Source organism: Microtus pennsylvanicus, chromosome 1, assembly GCF_037038515.1.
Source record: "Microtus pennsylvanicus isolate mMicPen1 chromosome 1, mMicPen1.hap1, whole genome shotgun sequence".
NCBI lineage: Eukaryota > Metazoa > Chordata > Mammalia > Rodentia > Cricetidae > Microtus > Microtus pennsylvanicus.
Genome location: NC_134579.1, coordinates 126,591,279 through 126,618,004, shown reverse-complemented (window position 1 = coordinate 126,618,004; position 26,726 = coordinate 126,591,279). Strand labels below are relative to the sequence as shown.

Sequence of the window (26,726 nt, the reverse complement as noted above, 5' to 3'; positions counted from 1 at the left end):
TCTGAGGGCAGCGTTCCCTGTGACTCATGGCTGAGACCCTGTCTCAACAAGGGAACAGACAACACACAACACACACAGACATTGCTGATAGAGGAACAAACACATCTCTTTATTCATGTTTACTGAGAAAGTCTACTAGTTCAGATACATGAACTGAAAACTTTGTAATCTTTGGAAACTTTTGTTTGGTTTGTTTTCTTGAGATACAGTCTTACTATGTAGCCCAGGACAGACTTGAGTTAATAATCCTGCCTCTGTCTCCCCCTGCTGGAATTCAGGAACATGTCTCCCCCCCCCCCCCCCACTCCATTTTTCCACCTTAGAAATGATCTGGTAACACATTTGAAAATTATCTAGTATTCAAATACATTATTACAGGAAAAGAAAACGTGTATCTTCACGGATGGCTTTGACTCTTTTGGTCTACTGAATAAAAAATATTAAATTACACTTATTTTGGTGTGCTTGTTTGCTATGTGTGTGAGACACACACCATGCACGAGGACGTCAGAGGAGAGCTAGAGTTAGCTTTCTCCAACCTTGTGGGGCCCAGGATCACACTCAAGTCATCAGGCTTGGTGGCAAACACCTTTACCACTGAACCACATCACTGGCCCTGGTCCATTAACTCTGCTTTCTCCTTTGGTACCCAGAGCCAGAGAGTGTGGGAATAGGGTAGCCTGTTGCAGAGCCATGGGGGTGATGCTGTCCTACCCTGGGGGCCTCTAGGCCTGAAGGAAGCAGATCATGCCTGAGTCTTGGGGTCTACTGGGATGGATTTTCTTGGGACCAGCTCCCCTCCTCCTTCTGCCCCTCCCTCCTTTCCTCTCTCTACTCCCCTCAGCTATGAAAAGACTGCATAAAAAGGGCCACTTCAAGCCAGAAAAAGACTCCCCACAGAACAGGAGATGAGCAAACATATTGATGTTGAACCTGCAGTCTCCACAGCTTTTGTCGAGATTGCCTGAGACTGAAGTCCTGGCTGTGTTGGTAGCAATTCCCTCAGATAGGTCTTGCTCTAAACATCCCTTAAACATGGCCTATAGGCACTGTAGAGAGGGTAAGTCTTACCTCAGCATCTGAAGTACCTCACCCCAATCCTCAGAAGCTGGAAACATGGCCCTTGGTGTCACCCTAGAGCCTTGGGAACAAAATCCACATCCACCACTCTTTTATATCTGTTTTATTAGCAGCAATATATACAAAGTGGAAAATGACTTCATTTCAGTTTTCTAGCTTAGAAAGTTTGCTTTTTTATTATTCTGTTTGATGATAAATGAAAAAGCAAGCATCCAAGAAGACGCCCACCTCTGCGGGTGCTGAGTGCCGCACAGGACCGGACGTGGAGTGCCATCTCACTGGGCCTCAGCAAAGACGCAGAAAGGTCATGCCCAAAGGAGAGGTCGTTTTGCCTATGGTCTCTGAAACTATCCATGGTTCGTCGGAGTCCCCGTGGTGCCACCATTCTGGCTGTAACCTTTCTCTTTCTCCAGGGCTGTGTGTGGGTCTCCAGAGTTGTCTCCTGAGGTTTGTGAACTCTCAAAAGAGCTGGTTTCAAAGGCTCGGGGTGGGATCACTTGGAAAGATGGCCCCCAGACAGAGTTCAGAATACTTATGCTGGCAAAGTGAGTTTACCACAAAGGAAGCTGAGGGGGGAAGATGAGCTCCCGGCAGAAGAGGGAGGGGCTCTGCACGTGAAAGCACAGGTAATGCTGACAGGTGCAGCCTGCGTCATCAGCATGAAGGATGCCCACATTCAGGAAGCCTGCGCCTTGTAAACGTGTTTCCCCACTGACGTCAGAACAGGTTACTGCTTGTGGGAGGGCTCACGAGTGTATCCAGTTCAAAACTATTTAATCCCCATGGTTTCAAATTTCCTTCTTGTAAAAACAGACAGGGATGGGCCGTGATGAGATGCCTTGTATATATTCGGCACTGGTAGAACTGTTTTTTTTTGTTTTTGTTTTTGCTTCAAACCTTTACATGTTACAAATACATAGTCAGGTATTTAAAAATAAAGACACCAACATGTCCTTTCAATCGCTGTACATTGTGAGTGCGCATGATTCACCTCTAGGCTAGAACACATTTCAAACCATGATTACAGAGACTGTACCACCAAGACAAAACTAAGACATTGGTATTCTGCAAAAAAAGAAAGCAACATTTTTTTTTTTATCCAACCCAGTAGTCAAGAAATGTCCAGTCATGACCTGGTCAGCTTTGAGGAGCAGGTTAGAAGGGCCTCACACATGGTCAGACCTTACAGAAGTCGAGTGCTTAGTTTTCCCAGGGCCATAGAGCAGACAGAAATGAAACAGCAAGGACAGAGTTCCCGGGTGACCAGGGCTGGGGATGGAAGCATCTCAAATAGGTTCTGCCTCTGGGAGAAAGGTCACATTATTCACAGGTGGGGTCTTTCCCAAAGAATCCCTGCTCCCTAGAGCCTGCATGGTTTCTCCTCTGGTTCCACTGTGGCCAGAAACCCCCAGACACAGCAGTCAGGCATATACATGCAGGGGGCTTTCCTGAAGGAAGATGAGCCCCTCCTGGTCACCACATGGTCCGCACATGATCACTGCCCCTCATACCTCCTGTTCCCCCCAGCACCTAACCCCTACACCTTTCTTCATCACTGTACTTAGAAAACCAACTTCTGGAGAGCCATGGCCTCTGGCTGCCCTGGATTGGGGTTCTGAGGACCCTGAAAGCTAAGGAGGGCCTGCCATTGGAAACACTGTCTTTACTGAGGTTCAATCTGGGTCTTGGGCCTTGTTCTCCTGTGGTTTCCACCCCACTCTGTACACACGGCCTCTGCTGGGGCCCTGATGCCGTTCCCCGACTCAGAGCCGCAGAGGCCAGGGAGGACTCTCTAACTCAGCACCTTCCCTGCCAAGGGGCACGTGAGAACAAGGGAAGCTGGAGGTAACATCTTATGTACGTAAGTCCCACCTAGGGCAAAGGTCCAGACAGTCTAAAACTCCAGGTGAGAGTCAGAGCTGATCCCTGGCTTTGAGGTCAGGATACCCCACAGCAGATCCTGTGACTCTGGAGTCCAAGCTGCCAGTGGATTCATGACCCTAGCCTCAGGGAGACCCTGCCAGCAGAGGTGGGTTCCAGTCACAGCTCACCTGGCATCCATCCCTCTTTGGAGTCCCCTTCCCCAAGATCCCTGTGCCTCCTCCCTGACAGTCCTCCTTGGGGCTTATCCCTTTTTAAGAAAGAGGCCATTTTCTCACCTGTCCAGTGTTGCTTGAGCCCAGAGAATGCTTAGCAAATCTTTGCTGCCTTTGGAGGCTGTGGGATGGAAAGGGTGGGCCCAAACTTTCAAACACTTTTAAAATGGGAGAAGAGGACATGGGTTTTGTTTTGGAGGAGAAATAACTGGGCTTAAGTACTCAGGCTTAAATTCCTCCAAGGCAGCCCTGCAAGAGACATTCTGACAACCCTGGGGCTCCTGTTTGTACCAAGTACGCCATGGCCTGCTGCTGAAGACCATACAGGGTGGTGCAGCCGAAGTGAGGCACTGCTGATCCAACCGGACCTGCTCGCCGCTGTGCTGTTACCTGCTGATGTTTGCCTTGGGAATGGAGGCTGTTGTGTGACCTTGGCTGCAGCCCCAGTGTACCAAATTCACCGATTTCAATTCCTTCAATTTTAAATATAGTAAATAGTGCGAAGAAACAGTGAATCTTTGAATCAAAAGTGTAGAGGAAAAGATGGCTGCAGCCCAGTGCCACGAGGTCTCTGATGGATGTTCGAGGAGGTCCCGACGGTCCGTGTCTGCATGTCCATCTCTCAAGTCCCCCTTTCCAGGGCAACTCTTGTTAGATGGAAACTTCATACTCTCTCGTTTCCTGTGGGACAGAGTGGTACAGATGGGTCAGATCCTCAGTGGCAGAGGAACAGCCCAAGTTGTCCAGGGAATCCCTCCTGTGACCCTGGCCTTGGCCTGGTGGCCCTGCAATGTAGTCTGTTCTGCTCTGTCCATTCACTATTACAAATGTGTGTGTGCATGTATGTGTCTGTGTGTGCATATGTGTGTGCGTGTGTGTGCATGTGTGTGCATGTGTGTATGTGTCTGTGTGTGCGTGTGTGCGTGAGTGTGCGTGTATGTGTGTGCATATGTGTATGTGTGCATGTATGTGTCTGTGTGTGCGTGCATGTGTGTGTATGTGTGCGTGTGTGTACATGTGTGTACGTGTATGTGTGTGCGTGTGTGTGCATGTATGTGTGTGCGCGCGTGTGTGCATGTGTGTGTGCGTGTATGTGTTCGTGTGTGTGCATGTCTGTGTGTTTACTGTGGCATTTTCTGGGGTCTGGCTCTCACCAACACTGTGACCAAGGACAAGCACAGAGCCCACAGCAGCTGGTCCTCTAGGAGTCCCGCCCCACTGATGCTAGCACCTCCCACTTCACAGGCAGACCAAGGAATGTGGAATCCCTCCCTCTCCCCAAATCAACATGAATCCATCCTTTGAATGTTGTCTCCACCAGTGTGGCTGGTTGCCTTTCTTTTTTTTCTTTTTCTTTTTTTTTAAAAGATTTATTTATTTATTATGCATACAATATTCTCCCTCCATGTATGCCTACACACCATAAGAGGGCGCCAGATCTCATTACAGATGGTTGTGATCCACCATGTGGTTGCTGAGAATTGAACTCGGGACCTCTGGTAAAGCAACCAGTGCTCTTAACCACTGAGCCATCTCTCTAGCCTGGCTGGTTGCCTTTCTTCACTGCTCCCTGAGCCAGTCCTAGGGGTGAGGGTCAGGAGCCAATGAGATCACAGGTTCCACCTTGGAAATGACACTCACTTTCTGCTAGGCTAACACAGCTATGGCGGTTACATCAACCTTCCTAGCGGATGGGAAGTATCATGGGCAGAATGTAAGACGGTTCCCACGGCCCAGGCAGGGCTGAATGGGGGATTCCAGAGGCATCAAGACAGACACAAGAGCAGCCAAGACCAGATGACTGGAAGGCCTCCCTAGGCTCCAGGAACAAAACACCCTATACAGAGAACTCCTACAACACCCAAGGGACCAGTCAGAGGTCACAGGATGGTCAGGCCAACTCTGGCTCATTTCCAAGCTCGTTCATGTTTGTTGACAGACTTGCTTTTTCCAGTTACTATCCACAAGCCTCCCTGCCCAACTTGCCGTAAGCAACCATGGAAGCCAGGGTGTGTGCATCGTTCCCTGGCCAAGTCTTGGCGAACCTGTGGCTATGGCTTGTGAGCCCCAAAGCAGTGTTTATACACGAGATATTACATATAGGAGATCAAAGGGGGAGCCATGAGGCCAGGTCAGTACGGGCAAGGGAGAATTACATGTCATGACACGGTGACCTGAGGGTAGCGCTGTCACAAACCCCAAGCCTGGCGGCTCCCCGTGTGCACCCTTGGACCATTTCACATGTCCCATCTGCATTTTCTGCAGTCACCATCTAACTATACACGCACCTATATCTCAGCTTTACTTCTTCAAAAAGGGTTTCAGGGGTCCTTTCAAGTGTCCCCATCATGCAGTCACAGAAACTGGCTAGCTTGTCATGCTCCTTCAGAGTGGTAATTAATCATAATCAGACATGTTTGATCGAGGCAGGAGAGCAAGAGGGTGCAGGATGTCAAGTCAAGCTGGCCGCCTTCCTCCTGGCTGGGTACAGTCTTGTCCAAGTCACTTTGATCTCTCATCCTCATGAGTCACAGGGTAGCGTCTGAGGATCACATGCCTGTCGTGTGATACACCACACACCAGTGTTGATGCAGGCCTGTGTGCTCTGCCAGGCTTTGGAGCTCACTGGAGTGAGAGATCACACCTGTAGCCAGTTTTACAACCACACCTGCAATTCCTGGTGATGCTGGTAGGTTCTGTACGAGCTGAGGAGTCCATTGCCTAGTGTGGACATAGTCACCCACCATACCAGGTGCACAAGCCCATCACATGCAGGTGTGCCTGCCCAATGCCCAAGAGGACAGGGAACTCCTGCCATTGCCTGCCTGAACATCGCTCCCTGGGTTTACACTGCTCACCCTACTCATACAAGTGGACTTAAAACACAAGTCACGGGCAGTGGTGGTGCACGCCTTTGATCCCAGCACTCGGGAAGCAGAGGCAGGTGGATCTCTGTGACTTCGAGGCCAGTCTGGTCTACAGAGAGAGTTCTAGGACAGGCTCCAAAAAGCTACAGTGAAACCCTGTCTTGAAAAACCAAAAAAAGTCCGACTTTCAACTTTTTAAAATACCACCCACACATAAAACAAAACAAAACACAAGTCACGAGAGGCTGCAGCGTTCCCTGCATCTCTAGTTTGACTCCTGAGGGAGTGATCTGTGCCATCCAGGTTCACAGGAGAGTGCTCTGTGGGATTTTCCTGACAGGGAGGTCAGCAAACGCTTTTTAAAAATTGTTTTTATTGAGCTATACATCCCCCCAACCAGGGAACACTTTCTCAGGTCATATGCCTGTCTCTGAGGCATCAGCTGTCCCACAGGAGCCTGCACTGCAAGGTGCAGAATGGTTCATTCTGCTTTGAGATGCAGAAACTGTCTCCGATGCCCCAGCTTGGCTCTAACCACTGGTGAACAGAGCTGGCTTCTCCAAGCAACCTGCTGAGTACAGGGATTTGGTAGGGATGAGGCAGGACTCTCGGTGGTCTCTCTGCTGGCAGTGCTGTGTTCAAGGGGGGGGAGCTCCAGGAGAGCAGTAACACCACTTACCCCAGTCTCATAGATGGGGTTGTCGAACTCAGTTTCCACGGTGATCTGGCTGTAGGGGTGGGAGTACATGAGGGGCAGGCGGAGGCTGGAGTACTGTCGGCACCTGCAGGGGAGACAGCGGAGCTTGAGCATCCTTGCCCTGCTGCGCCCAAGGCTCTGCACGAGTTTCTGCGAAGGGCAAGGGGTACGTGGACGCGGCACTGAGCAGGTGGGAGTCCCACTGAGGGCAAGGACCCCAACTCCGCACCACACAGGGCTGGAGCAAGCCAGTCTTGTCAGCTTTCTCCCTGGAAGGAGGAGCCCAATTGCTTTGACTTGTGAAGTAATTTCTGTGTCTCTTTACACTCCCCTGCCTCTTTGGACCACGCCTCACCACGCATGTCAGAGTGAGCGGATGGGGTCTATAGGGCTCTCACTCACTCTCTGCCTGCTCACCTCCCAGTTCACTTCACTTCATAGTTTGTTGAAAAGCGCTACTCATTGCAGCTGCTCCTACACCACTCTACCCAAACACACAACCTCTGCCTTCCCTCTCCCTTCCAGGCTTTCTTCTGTTTGTCAACGATCTAATAGTTGCTTTCCTTTTGTGCTTTGGAGATCAGTTGCTTTTCCTCACTGGCATCTGTTTTGCTCACTGGGATGTTCTCAGAGCCCAGAGGCTGCTGGCACACAGGGGTAGCTCTATGATCGTGTGAACAGTGCCTATGACTGTTCTGGACACAGTTTCTGTCCATCAAGGGCAAGTGCTGTGACCTTCAGCACCCAGGACCAACCCCTGGGACCATTGACCACGACTGTGCATTTGCTAAGTGACAGAGCTAACGGAGGAACCGAGAGGCACCAAGACGCTTTCTGACTGACCGTAGCATCCCACGTCACATGAGGTCGCTACATCCAAGAGCCTGGCAGAGATCCTGAGGCCCTAGAGATGCAGAGTCACAGCCGCACACCCCACCTACCTCGTGACGTAGATGTAGGCTCCTCCCAGCAGCAAGGAGATGAGAAGGACCGGAATGAAGATGGCCAGCGCCATGTTCCCGCCCTCCAGCGAGGACTCTGCTGCCGCTTCTGCTACTGAGCACACAAGCCACTGAGGCTCCTTTCCCACCAGCTCCACACCCACGGGGAACCTGACTCTCAAGGGGGTGCCCCACCCCCTGACATCCCACAGCCTCGGACACTGGAGGGGCACGGAGGGACAGAGGCAGTGAGCAGAGGCCAGGCTGCTGACCTTGGCTAGGGGGCCCCTGGTGGCCAGAGGGCAGCTGAGAACCAGCTTGAACCCTGGCCATGCCAGGTCCATTGGAGGGCTGAGAAGAGGGCGGAAGTCTGGTTAAACTTCAGCTCAGGGGCGACTTGGATACAGTTCAGGAACAAGCTTGCCTTCCTCTCTGGTCACCTGTGAGCAGCTGCACCAGGCTGGAGCCCCTTCTAAAGCTTGCCAGTGGGATGCCATCGGGGCGGTGGGGACAGTGCAATTGCCCAGCCTCACATTGCCCCCAATGCATGTGGCAACTGCACGGACCATGGTAGATATCTTGGGGGCTGGGAGCACTTGTTCCTAGAAGCTCGACCCTCTGTGATTCCCAGGCAGAGAGATCCCATGGGGGCACCCTGCTTCCCAGGAACAGCTGACCCATTATCCTCCCAACAATTATCTTTGTCCCGCTCAAAGTGAACATCAGCTAATGACCCGTAACTCCACAGCGTGTCGTCAGCACGATGCTAATGGTGCTAGAGACAGCAGGTCATCGTCATCTGTGTGCTCGGTGCTGCACTGCGCTGCACTGCACTCACACGGCGCAGGCATGACTGCTGCATGTGTGTGGGATTCATCTTCACTGCGGCCCTGACTGCATCAGGAGGCACACGCCTGGTGTAAGATATCTGGAGAGGTCTAAGTGAGGTGGGGAGACTCCATCCCATGGGCTGCTGTCCCTCACGGAATCCCAAGGAGAAAGTGAGCCGAGCATCGGTGCTCATCCCTCTTCCTGACTGTGGGTGCCATGCAAGTAGCTGCCTCATTCTCCTGCCTCCATGCCTCTCCTCTCAGGACAAACAGAAACCGGACTGGTAAGCCAAGCACTTCCTCCCTCAAGCGGCCTTTGTTGGGCGTCATAGCAGGGAGACAAGTGACTAAGACAAGGAAGAAAGGAAAGAACCTAAAAAACGACAGAGCCTGGCTCCCTGTTGTCATCTTGTCTGTCACCTGCCCCACAAAGCAAGGTACCAGAAAAGGGAGAGGGGGGTTGCCAGGGAGCGCAGTCAGGGCTCTGGATGCTCCAGGCAGCCCTTTCACCAGCGACTGGAGGATGCTCTTCCTGGGGTGTGAAGTGAGGCTGTTTTGATCTCCACAGCACCTGTGGGTCAGAAGCTGGCTGGCAGGGCCTGGGCTTGTCAGGCTTCTCTGGCTGCATTGCCACCGCAAATCCCTGTGTGTGTATGTGCCAAGTGAGTGCAGTTGCTCATGGAAGCCAGAAGAGGGCGTTGGAGCCCCCCAGAGTTGGAGTTACAGGTGGTTGTTAGCCACCTGCCATGGGTGTTGGGAACAGAACTTAGATCCTTTGGGAGAGCAGCACGCTCTTAACTGCCGAGTCCTAGCAGCTACTTCTGGAGGCCCCAGGGAAAGCTAACTACAGCCATCCATGTACTGGAACTTTCAAGATAAAGTGAAACTCACCTTCCAGTGCGTGTTCGAAACTGCCTTGGTTAACTGAAACAGAAAGCAGGAAGTGGCATCAACACCAAGGGAGTCCGCCATTTGCATAAGAAGAAGCTGATGTGGTGGTGGTGGTGGGGGGAACATGGGAAAGCCCAGGGTGCACAGGGTGAGGGTGCTGCTGCTGGTGCCAGGCAGGATGGTTCCCTCCACAGCATCCCCGAAGACGGTGAGAGGAGAGACGGGCAAGGACCCCGGCATCATGGATAGTGATGGCACATGCTGTGTTCTGTTTGTGCCCAGAGCAAGTCTTGCACACTCCCACCCACCCCTGGCCAGCCTACTGCAGCACATGTGAGTGCAGCTTATCACCAACATCTTACAGAGGAGCCGGTGGTGCAGAGAGCTGCAGGGCTCCTCCGTCACACACTCTGAGCATCAGCTGCTTTCATGTGCCCCCCCCCTTTGACACAGCCTCTTGTGCTGGCCTTGAACATTCAGTTGCTGGTCCCCACCTCTGACTATTGGCCTCTTCATGGGGTCTTTTTTTTTTTTTCCGAGACAGGGTTTCTCTGTGGTTTTGGAGCCTGTCCTGGAACTAGCTCTGTAGACCAGGCTGGTCTCGAACTCACAGAGATCCGCCTGCCTCTGCCTCCCAAGTGCTGGGATTAAAGGCGTGCGCCACCACCGCCCGGCCCTCATGGGGTTTTTTTATGTTGTTTCTAAGAGGTGTGACTCGAGACCCCGCCACCGGCTCAGCTTGTGCACTGCGTCTGTCCCTGTATTTATTGGCTGGGTTCTGCATTCCTTGTAAAATTATTTTCACAAGCTCATATTTCTTATAAAGCCCTGAGATTCAAGGTAACAGGGTGATAGCTGCGCTCTGTCACCAAAGTCACTATGCTGGCCAAGCACTGAACTGCCCGGACCAGGGCACTCTTGGAGGCAGAGCCTGGAAGTGAAGGTTTACATGGGAAGACTGCACGGATAGCAGCCAGGCTACTCTGGCAGGTTCCAGGACCCCCGATTACATCGGGATTAACTGATCACCACCGAGCAGTGACACTAACCCTGGCTAAGAAGCTAGCTAGTTGCAGCACTCCAAATGTGCCCCAAGTAGAGAATTAATTCCTAGATTTACAGGTTGATGCTGCTTGAGGGGGTGTGGCTTTGGGCGGTGACTGGGCTTCAGTGACTCTGTAGGAGCTGGCAAGCTCTCTCTGTCCCACCATGAGATGGTCCTGCCACGCCATCGGCAGCACGGACCCCCCCAGGTGCAGTACTGCGCTGGACTCTCCGCCTTCACAAGCCTGAACCACACAGACTTCCACTCTCTGTAAACTCTCTTCGCAGATATTTTGTTCTGGTAACAAAAAAGGAACTGAGAGTGGGTGTGGCGGTACACACCCGCAGTCCCAGCACTTGGGAGGTGGAAGCCGGGAGGCTCGCGAGTTCAAGGCCAGCCTTGGCTACAAAGAAAGTCTGAGGCTAGCCTGGGCTATGCAAGACTCTGTCTCAAGAAACAAATGTATGAACCAAAGGAAGAAAACATACTGGACAGGCACACACTGGATTTGGATCCCACGAGGCCACAAAGGCCGCCCTCAGAGCAAGCTCAGCTTCTCCCCGGGGCCAGCCAGCCCTGACCTGGATCCCCAGGTCTCTGTCAGCTTCTCCCCGGGGCCAGCCAGCCCTGACCTGGATCCCCAGGTCTCTGTCAGCTTCTCCCCGGGCCAGCCAGCCCTGACCCTGGATCCCCAGGTCTCTTTACCTTTACAGATGGGCAGGGGCCCACTCCAATGGGACGGCTGTCCCAGAATGCAGCGGATGGTCACTTCGCCCATGAGCTCGAAGCCCTCGTAGCACATGAAGGTGAGGGACTCTCCGGGCAGGTACAGCCTCTTGTACAGGATCTGGTAGCCGTTCTCAGGCAGCCCTGGATTGTCACATGCCAGGGACTCCTCAGCTGAAATGAAGCCAGACACAGGCTCTGAGAGGTTGTCTCAGACTCAGTACCAGTGTCCGGGTAGCCCATCCGCAGCATCCCCTCTCAGGGCCCTCCCCTGCACCCTCTTGCTCTCTCCCATCTCGGGGTACATCTACATGTGAACACCACAGAATGATTAAGGTGGTGGGATCGGGTTAGACATCTCAGTACTTTCACTGACTAGCTGTGTGACCTCTAGAAAGTATTACACCCTCTCTGAGCTTCCGTTTTCTCCTTAGCAAATGGGAACACGACCGCAGGACTCCAAAGAACAATGGATGTAAGATGTGAGAAGCATCCTCACCGTGTGGAGGGCACTCAGTAAGTGAGGGAAGTTGGTGGTGATTGATTAAAAAGCCTGTCCACTCCTCCAGAGCCCACCTGGCATGTCCAGGTCTGGTCTCCATCCTTCAACATTCCTCCTCCAGGAATCTTTCCCTAATGCTACCGGCCACCAAGTTTTTAGTGTTCTTCTTCCACCCTGCAGTGCCCACACTGTAAATTATTCAGGACAATTGTCCTGCAGAGACTGGTCTGTGGAATCAAAGGCCAAGAGCCTTAAGTGGCCGCAACCAATAGGCTCATACTGCCCCCTGGTGGCTGATTTTGGGTACTGCCGACGCCAGCCAATTCCTGGGAGACCTAGAGTGGAACTTGCTGGGTGAACCATTTGTCCTTGGGAGACAGCCAGCAAATATTGCTCAGCGCCACAAATCCTGAAAACTTTTACAAGAGTTTAAATTGTGGCAAAATCCTCACACAGGTTACCGACTTCCTTAGCCGTGAGCAGCTGATCTCCAGCATCAAGGCTTCCTCTCATGCCAGCTTCTGGAAGCCAGCTTCCTGTTCCCTGTCTTCGTGAAGCCGAGGAAGGCAGGGATTCCCACAGGTGTGACTACTCTGGGAGGAAAGGCTTCTTCTATCTCTTAGCAAAGGTCCTTGAGGCCTCTCTTCGCGTCGGCTGAGTAGTTCTGTCAACACGCAGCCCATGCCGTGTGTCCCCACTTCCCATTGATGGACACATGGATTACCTCCACGGTAGGCTAATGTGAACAGTGCTGACGTCACCGTGACTGTGTGAATCTGCTGAGTTCCACTTCTGGTTCTTTGGAGGTAGATACCCAGAAAGATAATCACTGGGTCCCAGGGTAGCCCCATTTTAATTTTGAGGATCCGTATGCAGTCTTGACATCAGCTACTCCGTGCTATGTTCTCATTGACGATGCACACAGGTTCCAGTGTTTCCATAGAGCCCTACCAGCGGGTCTCACTCTGGCTCGAGAAGAGGGGTGGCTTCAGGAGTTGCCTCCTGCACCCGCAGCCCCGCAGTTCAGAAAATGAGAGGGAGTGAGCTTCATCAGCAGGTGAGCAAGCCTCAGGCGAGAAGGGACCAGAGACAAGCCTGCAGCCTAGGCTTCCGTTTTCCAAGTGTGACCCATCTTCTCAAACCCACAGTCCTTAGTCCAGGACTCGGGGGGAACTGGCCTGTCTAGACCCACAGGACCTGGAAGCATTTGACAGCTGCTTTTAACTGCCCCTCAGGGCCACTTCATCCCCTACCTCACACTAAACATGAGCACCTTGCCATGTGAAGGGCCCTCTCCTCTCTCTTCATGCATGCTCTCTCCCTCTCTCTTTTCTCCCCCCCCCCCATGTTTTCCCTCCCTTTGTCACCGGTGAGCTCCACAGACAGAAGTGGAGATGGCTGTGTGGTCTCCACCTCCTGGGACTGTCCCCTGAGTATGGCCAGGATCCCAAGTCTTGCTTTCAGCTGTGAACCTGGGAAGGGTTGGGACACCACGCCTATGATAGCACTGCCTGAGATGGGAACTTCTTTCTTTCTAAAAAAAATGCAGCCTTGCTGTGGCGAGTGAGACACCTGGCTGTGGTGTGCGCTGCCATCAGGGGTCCACATGGTGTGGACTGAGGGCTCTACAAGGACCCCAGACTTGTGACCCACAGCGAGGGCCTGAAATGGTGCTGCCTCTTGTTTTGTAAGATGCATCATCTAAAGACCCCTTGCTGGCTCTGTCCCTGGGAATTTCAGTGTCGTTGGAGCTTCTGGAATGTCTCCAGCACTGCGCGTGGCAGTGGGTGCCGGTGGTAGTGTGTGTGTTTTCTCTAGTGCTCCCCCTCCCGGAACTCAGGAATGTCTCCAGCACCGTGTGTAGTGGTGGGTGCCAGTGGTAGTGTGTGTGGTGTGTGCTTTCTCCAGTGCTCCCCCTCCCGGAACTCAGCATTATACTGGGTTCATTTAGGACCCCAGTGCCCAGCACCGGCTTTGGGTCACAGGACCCAGGTTTTCAGTCAGCTGCATCCTGCATGGTTACCACAGGCCAGCACATAAGAATGAGGCACGCTGTCGTGTGAATGACACCGCAAAGTGTCACCTGCATACATGCTCGTGTGACTGAGCCCTTGTGGCCAGGCTGGAGCACCGATGGGGAAGGTCACTGTACCTTTAAGTGGTGAAGCCTCGCTGGGGGCGGGCCTTGAGGTTTTCTGGCCTGGCACCATTTCCCAGTTCAGTTCTCTCTCTGCTTCCTGAGCACAGATGTGATGGTCTACCTAACTGCTCCCACCCTCCCCTCTCCCACCCCCACCCCGCTGGATCGCAGCCCCTCCACTGGAAGTCAGGATCAACCTCTTCCTTTTGAAATTGCTTCTTGATGGCATTTTGTCCTCACAGTGTTCACTGAGATAAATAAAACAAATTCAAGCTTGGCTTCACAAGGCTGAGGCCGGAGGCACACCGCAGAACACAGGGCCAGGCTAGAACCTTTTCTCTGCCAGAAACTAACAGAGTGACCAACACAACGTGGCTGAGCAGAAAGGGCCCTCCCTGGCCACCGTACAATTGGAGGCTTATCTTGGACGGTGTATCTCAGATGGCAGTGATAGTGTGGGCACATCCTGGCAGGCACTCACACCCATTTCCTACAGCCTTGCCTGGCTGTGGAACCTGCAGAGAAACTGGGCAGGTCACTCAGTGTCATGCCCTTGAGACCATGTGTACTTCACGCTCTCGGGAGTCCACTAGACACACATGTGGAAGGAGACAGATGCAGTCTCACGTGCTGGAGAGCCAGCCCTCCTCCAAGAGAGGAAGGGTGTCACCTGTGCAGAGTCCCCTTCAAATCAGCTCCTGAGAGTGGCTCAGAGGACCAGACTTGGCCAATGCTGTCGTGCCATGAGACGAAGGTCATCCATAGACTTCAAGTCTGCCCTTGGCTCTGGGCATAGTCTGAGCCTTGCTGTCAACCCACAATCATGCCGCAGTTCCTCCTGGGAAATCCCCAAGACTCCTTGCTTTACAGCTTTCATGGATGGGATCTGAGGCACAGCGAGGGATTGTTAAATCCTGAAGAGTGAGCCTGCACTTGTAGGAGGGAGGACTTTTAAATTTAATTCCGTTTTTAGTTTATTTTCTGAGTCTTAGGTACTCTAAACAAATACTTGACCAGTGAATTACATTCCTAGCCTTTGGTTTTTAATGACAGGGTCTCACACTGTAGCTCAGGTTAGCCTTGAACTCATGAACTTCCTGCTTTAGCTCCACCCAGGGAGGAGAGGACAGAGTGTGCTGTGCTGTCCAGGCTAAACGTCGGTTCTAACCTTTCTGGTTTGCTTATTCAGCTGAAGCGAGAGGCTAGCCTCGTGGAGAAAGTTCACTAGGCCCTGTCGGCCTAAGGTCCTGCAGCCACCACCAACTGTGCGTGCCACTTGGTAGACAGCTGATGGGCACCCTGACTGTGCCTGGCCTGTTCTGGGAGCCAGCTGGAGTGGAGGCAGTGAGATGGTTCCTGTCTGTTCTCCCGGGGCTCAGCAGTGCCAAACTCTGAGGGGAATCCGGCCTCCATCTTCCCAGAACAGAGGGACACCTGGCAAGTCCCACGCAATCCCTGTGGTACCCAGAAATGACCGACCAGAAGATGGCAGCAGCACCCCAGGAGATTTCTCTGTAATCCTTCCTGGAATTGTCTATCTTGAGTGACCCCGCGTGCTGGGATTGCAGGTGTGGCTGCCTGGCGCTGTTCTGAAAGGCCCAGTACAATCTACATCTGTCACTTGTTTCCTGGTTGCTGTGACGACACATCCCTGCGTGGCTCAGGAAGGACGGGTCTATTCTGTCTCACAGTTGAGGATGCCGTCCATGGGGCGAGGAGCGTATGGTGGCAGGAGGGTGAGGCAGTGGGTCACATTGTGCACACAGTTAGGAGACAGAGAGATGAACCCCCCTTTTTATTCAGCCCAAGGGATGGTATCAGTGACGGCGTCTTCTCTCTGGAAATGCAGCGTGAATGTGTCCAGAAGTGTGTCTCCTAGGTGACTGCAAGTCTAGTTGGGTTCGCAGAGAAGAGGTGACATCACAGTATGGCCAATGGGCTAATTTGTCACTGAGTTCATGTCTGAAGTATTTGGATGTTCACTTTGGATAGATGACAGCCATTCTATGTCTCCAAGCAGTCAAGACCAAATTCCTGTGTCTCACCGCCACACCCTCAGCCAGATTTGCTTGTTTGGAGGCAGGGTTTTGCCACTCGGCCGAGCAGGCTGGCCTTGACCTTGCAATGCTCCTGCCTCAGCAGTGCTGGGGCTATAGGAACACCAAACACCACACGTGGTTCAGAAATGCTTTGTCAGGTCTTCAGGAGAGCTGGAGACTCGGGTCCGACTGTCTTCTTCCTTTCTCAGCCGTGGCAAAGAACCACAGGGTCACCTGTCACAGTCGCTCAGCCAACAGCCGGTGCAGACAGGCTTTGTGGGAAGTTTGCCTCTGTTGTCAACAGCTCGCTGCATTGCCATTTTATAGATGGGTAAACTGAGGCACCTCATTTGTCAGTGTCTGACAAGGAGGACGGGGCCGAGCTACAATCTGAGTCTGGTTCAATTCCGTTTTCAGCCTCCTGCCCAGGCGACCATGAGAAGGAACGTTCCCTCTCCCCTCCCCCAGGTTCTCCCCGAGCTTTCTAGTGTCCTGACACCTGCTATGACTTGTGAGCTCATTAGCATGGGTGTCAGGGAAGCCAGTTCCACTCAGCCCTGCACCTGACACGGATATTTCCAGGAACACTGGTCCCAGGGGAGGGAGGCTCAGGCTTGGGGATCTTTGGGCTTTGGTGGCCATCCCCAGGGTGTCTTTGCAGCCTTGGTTGCAAGAATGGTGTATCTGAGCATTTGGGAGTCACTGGGCGGGCCCAGAGCTCATGCTGTGGGCTCTGGAGGCTGCCCCCTTCTTCTGATTTGTGTGTCCCTCAGAGGTCCATGCGTGAGGGCTTGCTCCCCAGGGTGGTGCTGTGGGAGATGGGACCTGGTAGAGGTCCAGGGGCCGTTCGGCTGTTCCATTATGGATGATGGGACCCTAACCTCAGCTCTCAGCCTCAGCACAAACTCTGGTCAAGATGTACATCAGACCAGCTGTTGTTGGACTAATGACTGGGGGTTCAAGGAACCCTTTTTCTTTCTAAATCAATCTGCCTCAAGGGCCTGGTTATAGTAACGAAGGCTTCTACACCTTGTGAATCTGGGCTCCATAATTTGCATATGCAGACACATGTGAACCCGAGGACCAAGGTCCTTCTTGGTCACAAGCAGAGGAGAGGTGAGGTCTCTAGGACTTCATTTTCTCTTTCTTCTCTATCAGAAGCGACACACCTCAGGGCTTTTCCTTCCAGCTACAGAGGAGCTGAGGTATTGGTGCGCCGACTAAGGCCAGGCTCACAGCAGAGCCATGAGCAGCCGCTCCAGAACAGGGCCTCCGTGCTTGTCTGTTTGTGGAGCTTCTTGCTGTTGGAGTCCTTGGAAGCCAGGCCTGGCTGACAGGTCACAGAATGGACTCCCCTTGGAGGAGCAGCCAGGCCACCAGCTGTGCCCTGCCAGGGCTCTGTTCTCCCCTAGGCTCCTGAGGCTCAGGTGTATTATTTGGGGTCTCAACTGCCCACACCTCTCGGTGACCTCCCAGCCTGTATGGCCGACTGTTTGAATTTCTGTTTGTCAGAGTGTGGCCATCAGAGCGCAGAAGAGGAAGTCAGACCTCTTGGAGCTAAAGTTACAGGTGGTTGTGAGCTACCAGACATGGGCACTGGGAACACAGCTGCTTCAAACCTCAATGGCGTGCGAAGCTCTCTGCTGGTTACACTGTCCTGGTCTATAGTTGCCATGGGCAGGATTCCTGGGGTCACCAGAAGCCTGGCCTTGCAACTGAACTCTGTTAACTAGGTGGTGGCCACTTTCTGACCCTTGCATTCCCTTCCTCCAACTCTCCCTGTGGAACTCGGCCTGGCCAAGTACTCACCAAGACTTAACACCACCTACTTTAGTTCATCGCATTTCTGTGGGAGCTGGGGACACAAACTCAGCAATGAAGCTAGTGTGGCATCCACAGAGCCATTTCCCCAGCCCCAACACCCTCTTCTTAATGAGAAAACAAGAGAGAGGTGAGGGAAACCTGGCAGAGGGCTGACAGAGTTTCAGGGTTTACCTGAAAGCCTTTGCATAAGTGGCTGCCAGTGCCAACTGTCATGGTGTGTGGTGGTAATAACACACGCAATGTGGTCCCTCCCCCAGGGCGGTCTCCTCGGTAGCAGGTAGAGGGAGAAGCAAGCCTGAAACAATGACCGCAGTATGAACGCAGGACTCACAGACACAGTGGGGCAGGCGGGATGTCCAAATGGGAGTCCCTGTCTCGCGACTGTAGCAGGTGAGAAGTGAGCTCCCTTCAAGAACGAACCCAGGGCTGCAGGTGTACTGGATGGTGGTGCCCACCAGCAGCACGGGGTCGGAGATGAGGCGGGTGGAGTGCTCCACCTCCCCAGGGTCGGTGCAGTACATAACTGCGGAGAGAGGAACACACAGATGCACAGTGACACCACGGGTCACCAAGACTTATGGGGAGATCTCAAGAGCATCTTACGTCAGTCCTTTGCCCTTTGGGGATATAGGTCAGGTGGGAGGAGAAATAAATTATAATGTATTACTGAAAACTCCCGCAAGGTTTCCACCAGGACTCAAACCTACATCTAAGGTATCAAATCATCACTGAGGAGGATGAGCATGGGCGGGGAGCACTATGAGGAGGGTGATCATGGGCGGGGAGCACTGTGAGGACGGTGAGCATGGGCAGGGAGCACTGTGAGGAGGATGAGCATGGTTGGGGAGCACTGTAAGGAGGATGAGCATGGTTGGGGAGCACTTGAGGAGGGTGAGCATGTGTGGGGAACACTATGAGGAGGGTGAGCATGGGCGGGGAGCATTAAGAGGAGGATGAGTGGGGAGCACTGTGAGGAGGGTGAGCATAAGCGGGGAGCACTGTGAGGAGGGTGAGCATGGGCGGGGAGCACTGTGAGGAGGGTGAGCATGGGTGGGGAGCATTGTGAGGCGGGTGAGCATAAGCGGGGAGCACCGTGAGAAGGGTGAGCATGGGTGGGGAGCACTATGAGGTCGGTGAGCATGGGCAGGGAGCACCATGAGGAGGATGAGCATGGTTGGGGAGCACTGTGAGGAGGATGAGCATGGTTGGGGAGCACTGTAAGGAGGATGAGCATGTGTGGGGAACACTATGAGGAGGGTGAGCATGGGTGGGGAGCATTAAGAGGAGGATGAGTGGGGAGCACTGTTAGGAGGGTGAGCATAAGCGGGGAGCACTGTGAGAAGGGTGAGCATGGGCGGGGAGCACTTGAGGAGGGTGAGCATGGGCGGGGAGCATTAAGAAGAGGATGAGTGGGGAGCACTGTGAGAAGGGTGAGCATAAGCGGGGAGCACTGTGAGGAGGGTGAGCATTGGCGGGGAGCACTTGAGGAGGGTGAGCATGGTTGGGGAGCACTGTGAGGAGGGTGAGCATGGGCGGGGAGCACTGTGAGTAGGATGAGCATGGTTGGGGAGCACTGTGAGGAGGGTGAGCATGGGCGGGGAGCACTGTGAGGAGGATGAGCATGGTTGGGGAGCACTGTGAGGAGGGTGAGCATGGGCGGGGAGCACTGTGAGGAGGATGAGCATGGGCGGGGAGCACTTGAGGAGGGTAAGCATGGGCGGGGAGCATTAAGAGGAGGATGAGCATGGGCGGGGAGCACTGTGAGGAGGGTGAGCATGGGCGGGGAGCACTGAGGAGGGTGAGCATGGGCGGGGAGCACTTGAGAAGGGTGAGCATGGTGTGTATGTGGGCTGAGCACGGTGGGGAGGGAAGGACCCAGTCTGAGCACCCATTCTATGAAATCCCTAGCAGTGGCCAGAGTGGGAGGAACAAAGCTAGAAAACAAGCATCAATTACACTTTTATTAGAAAATTGATACAGATAAAAGGGAAACAGTAAACTAATTAGAAAGGAAGGAAGTGAACACCCGAATGGTGTGGACGATGTCCACCTTCCTCAGCCACTGACAGTTTATGTGTGTGCATCCCTCCATGTGGAATACCTTCTGCAGCTATTCCTACCTGTAAGCCATCTGTCTGTCCACCCATCCCGCATCTGTCCCTCTATCCTGTCTGTATGTCTGTCCGTCTAGAATCATCTAGATAGAGCTTTATATAGACATAGTCACAGTCATATGCCACATATATAGTTATGCATCAGTTACCTTGTATATATGTATATATAATACACACTGTATATCAAACATATGGTTTATAACTGTCTTATCTGCATAGATATCTATGTCTAGGAAGCCACAAAAATATCTCCCACACATATATCTATCGACAGATATGAGCAGACATCTATACATGGAGAGAGGTAGAGAAATACCTACATAGAAAATGTCAGTATTGACCAATGTACAGACCAGGCCCATCTGTATCTATAAACCCATCCATCCATCCATCCATCCATCCATCCATCCATCCATCCATCCACCTACCCTCCACCTCCCTGGGTCCTTCTGAGTGTGCCGGGTACCACAGCTGTCACATGTATATATGTGGCTGACCATGGCTCCTCAGTAGGTCTCCCTGTGTTGCTGTTTTTTTCCTTCCCTACTCTGTTGCTGCCCACCCTTGCCCTCTGCTAACACTTGTTATTCTTGAGTTATTCTGAGTCTAATCTTGTGGAAATGTCACCTGGAGGTCCCCACAACAGGGTTGGGGTTGGGGATTTGATGCAGGAAGTGGGGAGAAATTGGCCAGGAGAAGAGGCCGTGTCAAGGCCCAGCTCCTTCCGTGGCAGTAGAGCGTCAGCAAGGAACTAGCAGCCCCTGCTTTTCTTACCCCCCTTTCATGGCGGGGCACAGGCAGCCAGGCTCCTTCCTTCTGAGCGCCCTGGGAATGCCTGTGGAGGAAGCCTAGAACTGGACGGATGGCTTTGACTTGCCTCGCTTGGCTCTACAGACACTTTAAAGACTCAGCATCACGTCCACACTGGCTGGACTCTCATTCTCCACAGTCCCTACCGCTCCAACCTTAAACAGGTAGGGTTGATTACGTGTGATGTGTGTCCTTGGGAGGGACTTAGGAAGAGAAAAAAATGACTCTTACTTTTTTCACAAAATGGGGGGTCGCTGCTCCAACTCAGGTCCCATTGGCAGGTGAGAGTGTCGCTCCCCACGATGTCGTAGCCGGGGTCGCACTGGTAGGTGATCCGGGCTCCCCTGACCAGCTCAGTGTGGGAAGTGGTTTTCCAGCCATTTTGGATCTCGGGCAAATCTGAGCAGGAGTCGTTCCGTGACACCTCTTTAAAACAAAACATCTTCCTAAGGTTTGGGGCAGAGTCCGGTGCAGTTAGCTGCTACTTGAACTGTGGAGGATCAGTTCACAGCAAGACAACAGCTTACCACGAGTGACAGCAACCACTCACAAATTCTTCAGCTCAAGCTGCACGGTGCTGAAGAACATTTGCCACAACCCAGGACACCCAGAGGTGCCACTGAGCTGGGACCTGCTCTTCCTCCTACAGAGCTGTTACTCTTCCTGTGCTTGCATCAGACTGCATGGCGCAGACCTGAGGAAATTCTATAGCTCTTGGGGACAGCAGTGGCCTCGGCTGCTTGAGGAAAGCTACCCTGAGCAGTCGGCAGGGGTTTCCGCCAGGATTTCAGTACAGTTTTAGTTGGAGAAAGGACCTCTTCCAGCTGCCTGAAGGAAGGGGACAGGGAGATAGCTTCTAGAGTTGCCTGGAGGGAAGCAGGGGCCCCTATTTTTAGGTCTTTGAAAAAAATCCGCCAAGTGCTGGATTTGGGGCTCATCTGCACCTGCTGGAACATGGACGGAAAGGAAGAAAGGGAGTGAGTGTAATGGTAAAAATAAAACAGCTCTGTTCCCTGAGGGGCAGCAGGTGGTAGGGATTCCTGAGGCAGGTGAGAGACCTCAGTGGGTCAGTTGGTCCCATGAGGAGCCACAGCGGGTGAGAGACAGAGATGATAGGCACGGGCACCATGCGGAGTGAGGTTGGATATTTATTTAGTGGGTTGTGAGGGGAAGGGGAAAGGGGAGAGGGAGGGGGAAGGGAGACGAGGAGAGAGAAAGGGAAACAGAGAGAGAGAGGAGAGGAGAGAGGAGAGAGAGAGAGAGAGAGAGAGAGAGAGAGAGAGAGAGAGAGAGCGCACGAGCTCAGGCTGGGAGCAGAAATAAGTACTGCAAGCTTTCTCTGTCAAATGCCTTCAGACAAAAAGGTTTGCTCTGCTGACCCTCAGTGAGAGCTGCTATGCCACACCTTGTGGAGGACTCTGTCCCCTCTGTGGCAGGAGTCACAGTCAGAATTTACTTAGTTGTCACCATGTCTACCTGGGTGGCCATGGCCAAGTGGCCTACACTGGTCAGTCTTCGGTTTTCAGAGGCCACTACTAGGACAATGGAGGTTTTGCTTTTCTCCAGCAGGCAGCATGGAGGCACAAAACATCCATCCCTTGTTAACTCTAGTTAACTGTGAGCAAGGAGACCCAGACAACAACTCTTCCTCTCCTCCCTCCCTCTCTCTCTCTGGGTGGTGATGGTGAAGATGGTGATGGTAGCAGTGATGAATGTGGTCATAGAACTGGTGGTGTGGCTGTATATGGTGTATGTGTTGTGGTGGTTGTAGATGAGGGGCGGCTGGTTTTGGTGACTGTACTTGTTTCAGTGGTTGTGTGTACTGTAGTTGTGGTGTTGGTGGGGATGGGGATGAGGAAGGGGTTATTGATGTTAGTGGGGGATGGGGATGGTGGTGGGAGTGGTGGGGATGGGGTTGTTGTTGTTGTTAGTGGCAGTGGTGATGGTGGTGGTGGGGATGAAATGTGGGATGTGAACTGGCCTTGAATTTGATCAGATGTTGCTTTTTGGCTTTGTTTTATGAAGAATTCATCAGTCACACTGAGAACCCAGGAAGATGTACCCTGCTTGCATGCCCAGGCCCTGAGGCATATGGAGAAGGGTAGGCAGAGCTGCCCTGTTCAGTGACTTAGAAGAAGGGGTGTCCATAGGGAGAGCAGGCTCAGAAGGTGGAGCAGATGAGAGCTGCGAACTTGCAAAGAGAGGGAAGTGGGTGTGCACCCTGGAGTCACAGCTGGCGGCCACTGAAACCCAAGCCTTGGCATCACGAGGCCTTGTTTAATAGATACTTACACCCACTTCCTTAGTGTTCCCACCTACGAGAGGAGCGTGCTCGGAGTGGCTGGCTGACTCACACAGGGCCACAGAGCGCTCCATAACAGTGCTAGGATATAAACCGTGGTCCTCATGACTAGAGAGCCCGTGCTCTAAGGCCGCATGTGAGAGCTACACCAGTCACTGACAGATCCACCAGCCATGAAGCATCCACACAGACATGCCTATAGGAAATCACCATGCACAACCACCCTCCAACACAAACAAGACTCATGGGTTGAAATACCTACCTATATAGTTCATGATAAATCCCTGGCCCTTGCCAAAGATAAGGCCGGCGGGGTCTGAGTGGAACTGGATGGTGAGGTCCGGCGTGGAGGAGTACAGCTTCTGAGGGCTGCTGTTGCCGAAGTACTGGCCCAGGACATGGGGCACAACCTCATCACCATCATAGATGGTCAGGATGTCACTGTTGCTCAGGTTCAGGCTTGATGGTGAGAGAGAAGAGGAGGGAGTCACTGCGGGCCCCTCGTATGTCTGCATAACCACCAAGTCACCTCTTCAGGGACACAGAATTCCCTCAGACATGCAGTGTTTTAGGGCCCAGGCTACAAAGCAGAGCTGAGGTGTCCCAGACGGCAAATGGGAGCAGGACACACTGCTCCCTCCCATAAACACAACAAGCTGATCTGCAGACGAGCGGTAGAGATCTTTACTATAAAAAGGCTCTCCCAATCTGGGTCTCACTATGAAGTCAAATCATGCAGTTACAGCCAGCTTCCCTGTTCCATTAACAACACTGTTTGTGGCGCAGTGGTGAGCTGGGCATGTGACGTGGGTCTTTCCCTCTTCTTTGATGCAGAAGATGCTGAGCAAAGGTAGTGAGGTCACCTGAAGCTAGTGTTGTTCTCCAAGCCCTGCTGACCACAGTCCGCCTGCTCGTGGGAGAAAATGACCTGCTTCTTGTTATTCCCCAGATCAGCAGAGTTCTCCACTGTGTGTGGCAACAATGAGGTGGGGGTCTTAGGCAGGAACTGTGCTCAAGTCTGTTACCATGACCCCTAGCAAGGGGTGAGGCAAAGATCTGAACGCAGGACAAGGCCTTGCACTGACACTGAGGATGGAGGTGATGGTTGATGACAGAAAGGGCCCAACCTGTTGGGTCTGCCTGACCCTTGCTTATAGTGTTGAGGCCTGAAAACGGGAGCCTATTTCCACGTTGACCAAAGGTCAGAGAGTTGGAACTTACCTCTAGGCCTTCAAGGTCCCACCTAGATTTTGATCAGAGAGTTTTGTTCTCTCAAGGTTATTGTCATCAGGGGTGGCTAAAAGCCAGATCTTGTATTTCAAGTATAGAGAAGTAGATATGTTCCTAAAACATCCTTAGTCACCAGAGAAATGCAAATCAAAACAACTCTGAGCTTCCATCTTACACTTGTAAGAATGGCCAAGATCAAAAACACTGATAACAACTTACACTGGAGAGGATGTGGGGGAAAGGGAACACTTCTGCATTGCTGGTGGGAATGCAAGCTGGTAGTGACCCTTTGGATGTCAGTGTAGTGATTTCTCAGAAAATTAGGAAACAACCTTCCTTAAGACCCAACAATACCACTTTTGGGTGTATATCCAAAGGATGCTCAATCTTGCCACAAGGACATGTGCTCAACTATGTGTTCATAGTAGCATTGTTTGTCATTGCCAGAACCTGGAAACAACCTAAATGCCCCTCGACCGAAGAATGGATAAAGAAGATGTGGTATTTACATAATGGAGTACTACACAGCAGAAAAAAATATCAATATCTTGAATTTTGTAGGCAAATGGATAGAGCTAGAAAACATCGTTTTGAGTGAGGTAACCCAGACCCATAAAGGCAATTATCACATGTACTCACTCATAAGTGTTTTTTAAACATAAAACAAAGAAAACCAGCCTACAAATCACAACCCCAGAGAACCTAGACAACAATGAGGATCCTAAGAGAGACATACATAGATCTAATCTACATGGGAAGTAAAAAAAGACAAGATCTCCTGAGTAAATTGGGAGCATGGGGACCTTGGGAGAAGGTTGAAGGGGAGGGGAGAAACAGGCAGGGGAGCAGAGAAAAATGTAGAGTTCAATAAAAATCAATAAAAAAAAAGAAAAAAAGTCTATGAATCCAACTAAGTTTCAGTTCCCTTAAGGAGATAGCTTTGGATTCCACCAAGGGAGTGGTTTGCCTACAGGATGTTTTAGTCTAGGGTGTGAACGTGATTTGTTTTGTTCTAGCAACAGAATGTTTAACTGTGTATTGTAGCCCGCGACCTTCAATTGGTATGTTCATTTCCTTGTAATATGTTAGTGCAGTTTTTTGTCTTGCTCCTGCCTTTTAGGGTTCAGGGGTATTTTAAGCAATTGGACATTAAATGAGGGTGAATTCCAGTACTCACTGGAATTCCCTCCTGATATTCTATGTTTCTCTGTTTTATTATTTTCATTCATGTCTTCATATTTCCTACTAATATTTTCTAAATCCACACACCTCTACCCTGGCAAGAGGTATTTTTGTCGAGGCTGTCCCCGACATCGTACCATGTCCAGCCTCCAGGCCTAGCCTGGGTCACACATCCTGTGCTCTTTTCCAGCCTGCCGAGTCTGCCTGACCCTAGCCCATCTGGACTCTTTCTCAGGCACCAGACCTAACCAGACTCTCACGTCTTGAGCACCAGGCCAGTCTGTGGACCTCTCCTGTGCCCTTCCCAGCCTCCAGGCTTGGGCCTGGTAGAGCATCCTGGGCACCAGCCTAGCCTGTTGAGACCCTAGTGCTCCCAAATTCCCTAGCACCATATCCAACCTTCAGACCTAGCATGGGTCACACTTCCTGTGGTCCAGTTCTGTCTGACAAGTCACTAAGATGCTAGCCTGATGTGGGATGTCTTTTTGTACATGTGCTGCTTTTACTGGTTGATGAATAAAGTTGCTTTGGCCAATGGCCTAGCAAAGTAAAACCAGATGGGAAATCTGAACAGAGATATATATAGAGAGTAGGCGGAGTCAAGGAGACACCATGTAGCTGCTGAAGGAGGAGGATGCTAGAACCTTACTAGTAGGCCACAGACTTGTGGAAATACATAGATTACTAGAAATGGGTTAATTTAAGATGTAAGAGCTAGCTAGAAATATACCTGAGCCATTGACCAAACAGTGCTGTAATTAATATAGTTTCCGTGTGATTATTTGGGTCCGGGCGGCCGGGAACGAAAGAGCAGTCTCCATTTATACTAGCTCACACATGCCATATCCAGCCTTCAAACTCAGCTTAGGGGGCACATACCATGAGCTGACCCAGTCTGTTGAGTCTCCAGACCCTGGGCAGCTTGCACCACACCCAGCCTCCAGATCTAGACCGGGACTTCTGTGCTCCAGTGCAGCCTGGTGAGTTCCTGGCACCTTGCCTGTGCACATCACCCCAAACCTTGAGCCTGTCACATAGCTTGTATGCCGGCTCTGCTGGGTGTGTGCCCAAGACCCCACCTGTGCCACCCTCACACTCCCTGGCAGAACTCAGGTAGCAAAGCCTAAACAGATCCAACCATTTGTCCATTCTATGCTTTTTTGGTTACCCCTGAATTGGAATTATCCCCATTCCTTTGATCAAAATTACTGCTGAGCAACCAAAGGCATTGTTACCAACTCCTCATGTCTGATTGAGTGAAATCAACCAAGCTTGGGAAACAATAGAAAAAAATGCACAAAAAGACCAAAAATCAAGCTTGCCCTCCATAGAAGTTGCCTAAAATCTCATATCAGACACATAACCAATGGAAGTCTGTGTGTCCAGGTCTTAGCCAAAACCACAAATATG

General features: G+C 52.0%; 1 protein-coding gene across 3 annotated transcripts in view; it reads right to left on the bottom strand.

Moving 5' to 3' along the window:
• Positions 1 to 1,165: 1,165 nt before the first annotated feature.
• The window catches only part of Sez6l (seizure related 6 homolog like), a 163,831-nt gene continuing 138,270 nt past the window's right edge, over positions 1,166 to 26,726 (bottom strand). The window contains exons 10-17 of one of the 3 annotated variants that reach the window (XM_075983452.1): positions 23,167 to 23,363; positions 20,834 to 21,028; positions 18,010 to 18,201; positions 11,153 to 11,347; positions 9,403 to 9,435; positions 7,682 to 7,793; positions 6,723 to 6,825; positions 1,166 to 3,857 (exon numbers count right to left, since the gene is read on the bottom strand). In XM_075983452.1, the coding sequence (XP_075839567.1) occupies positions 3,828 to 3,857; positions 6,723 to 6,825; positions 7,682 to 7,793; positions 9,403 to 9,435; positions 11,153 to 11,347; positions 18,010 to 18,201; positions 20,834 to 21,028; positions 23,167 to 23,363 (1,057 nt within the window). In that variant the 3' untranslated portion in view covers positions 1,166 to 3,827. Of the gene's footprint in view, positions 3,858 to 6,722; positions 6,826 to 7,681; positions 7,797 to 9,402; positions 9,436 to 11,152; positions 11,348 to 18,009; positions 18,202 to 20,833; positions 21,029 to 23,166; positions 23,364 to 26,726 lie in introns of all 3 variants that reach the window. The other 2 variants (XM_075983445.1, XM_075983462.1) reach the window with 2 other exon arrangements.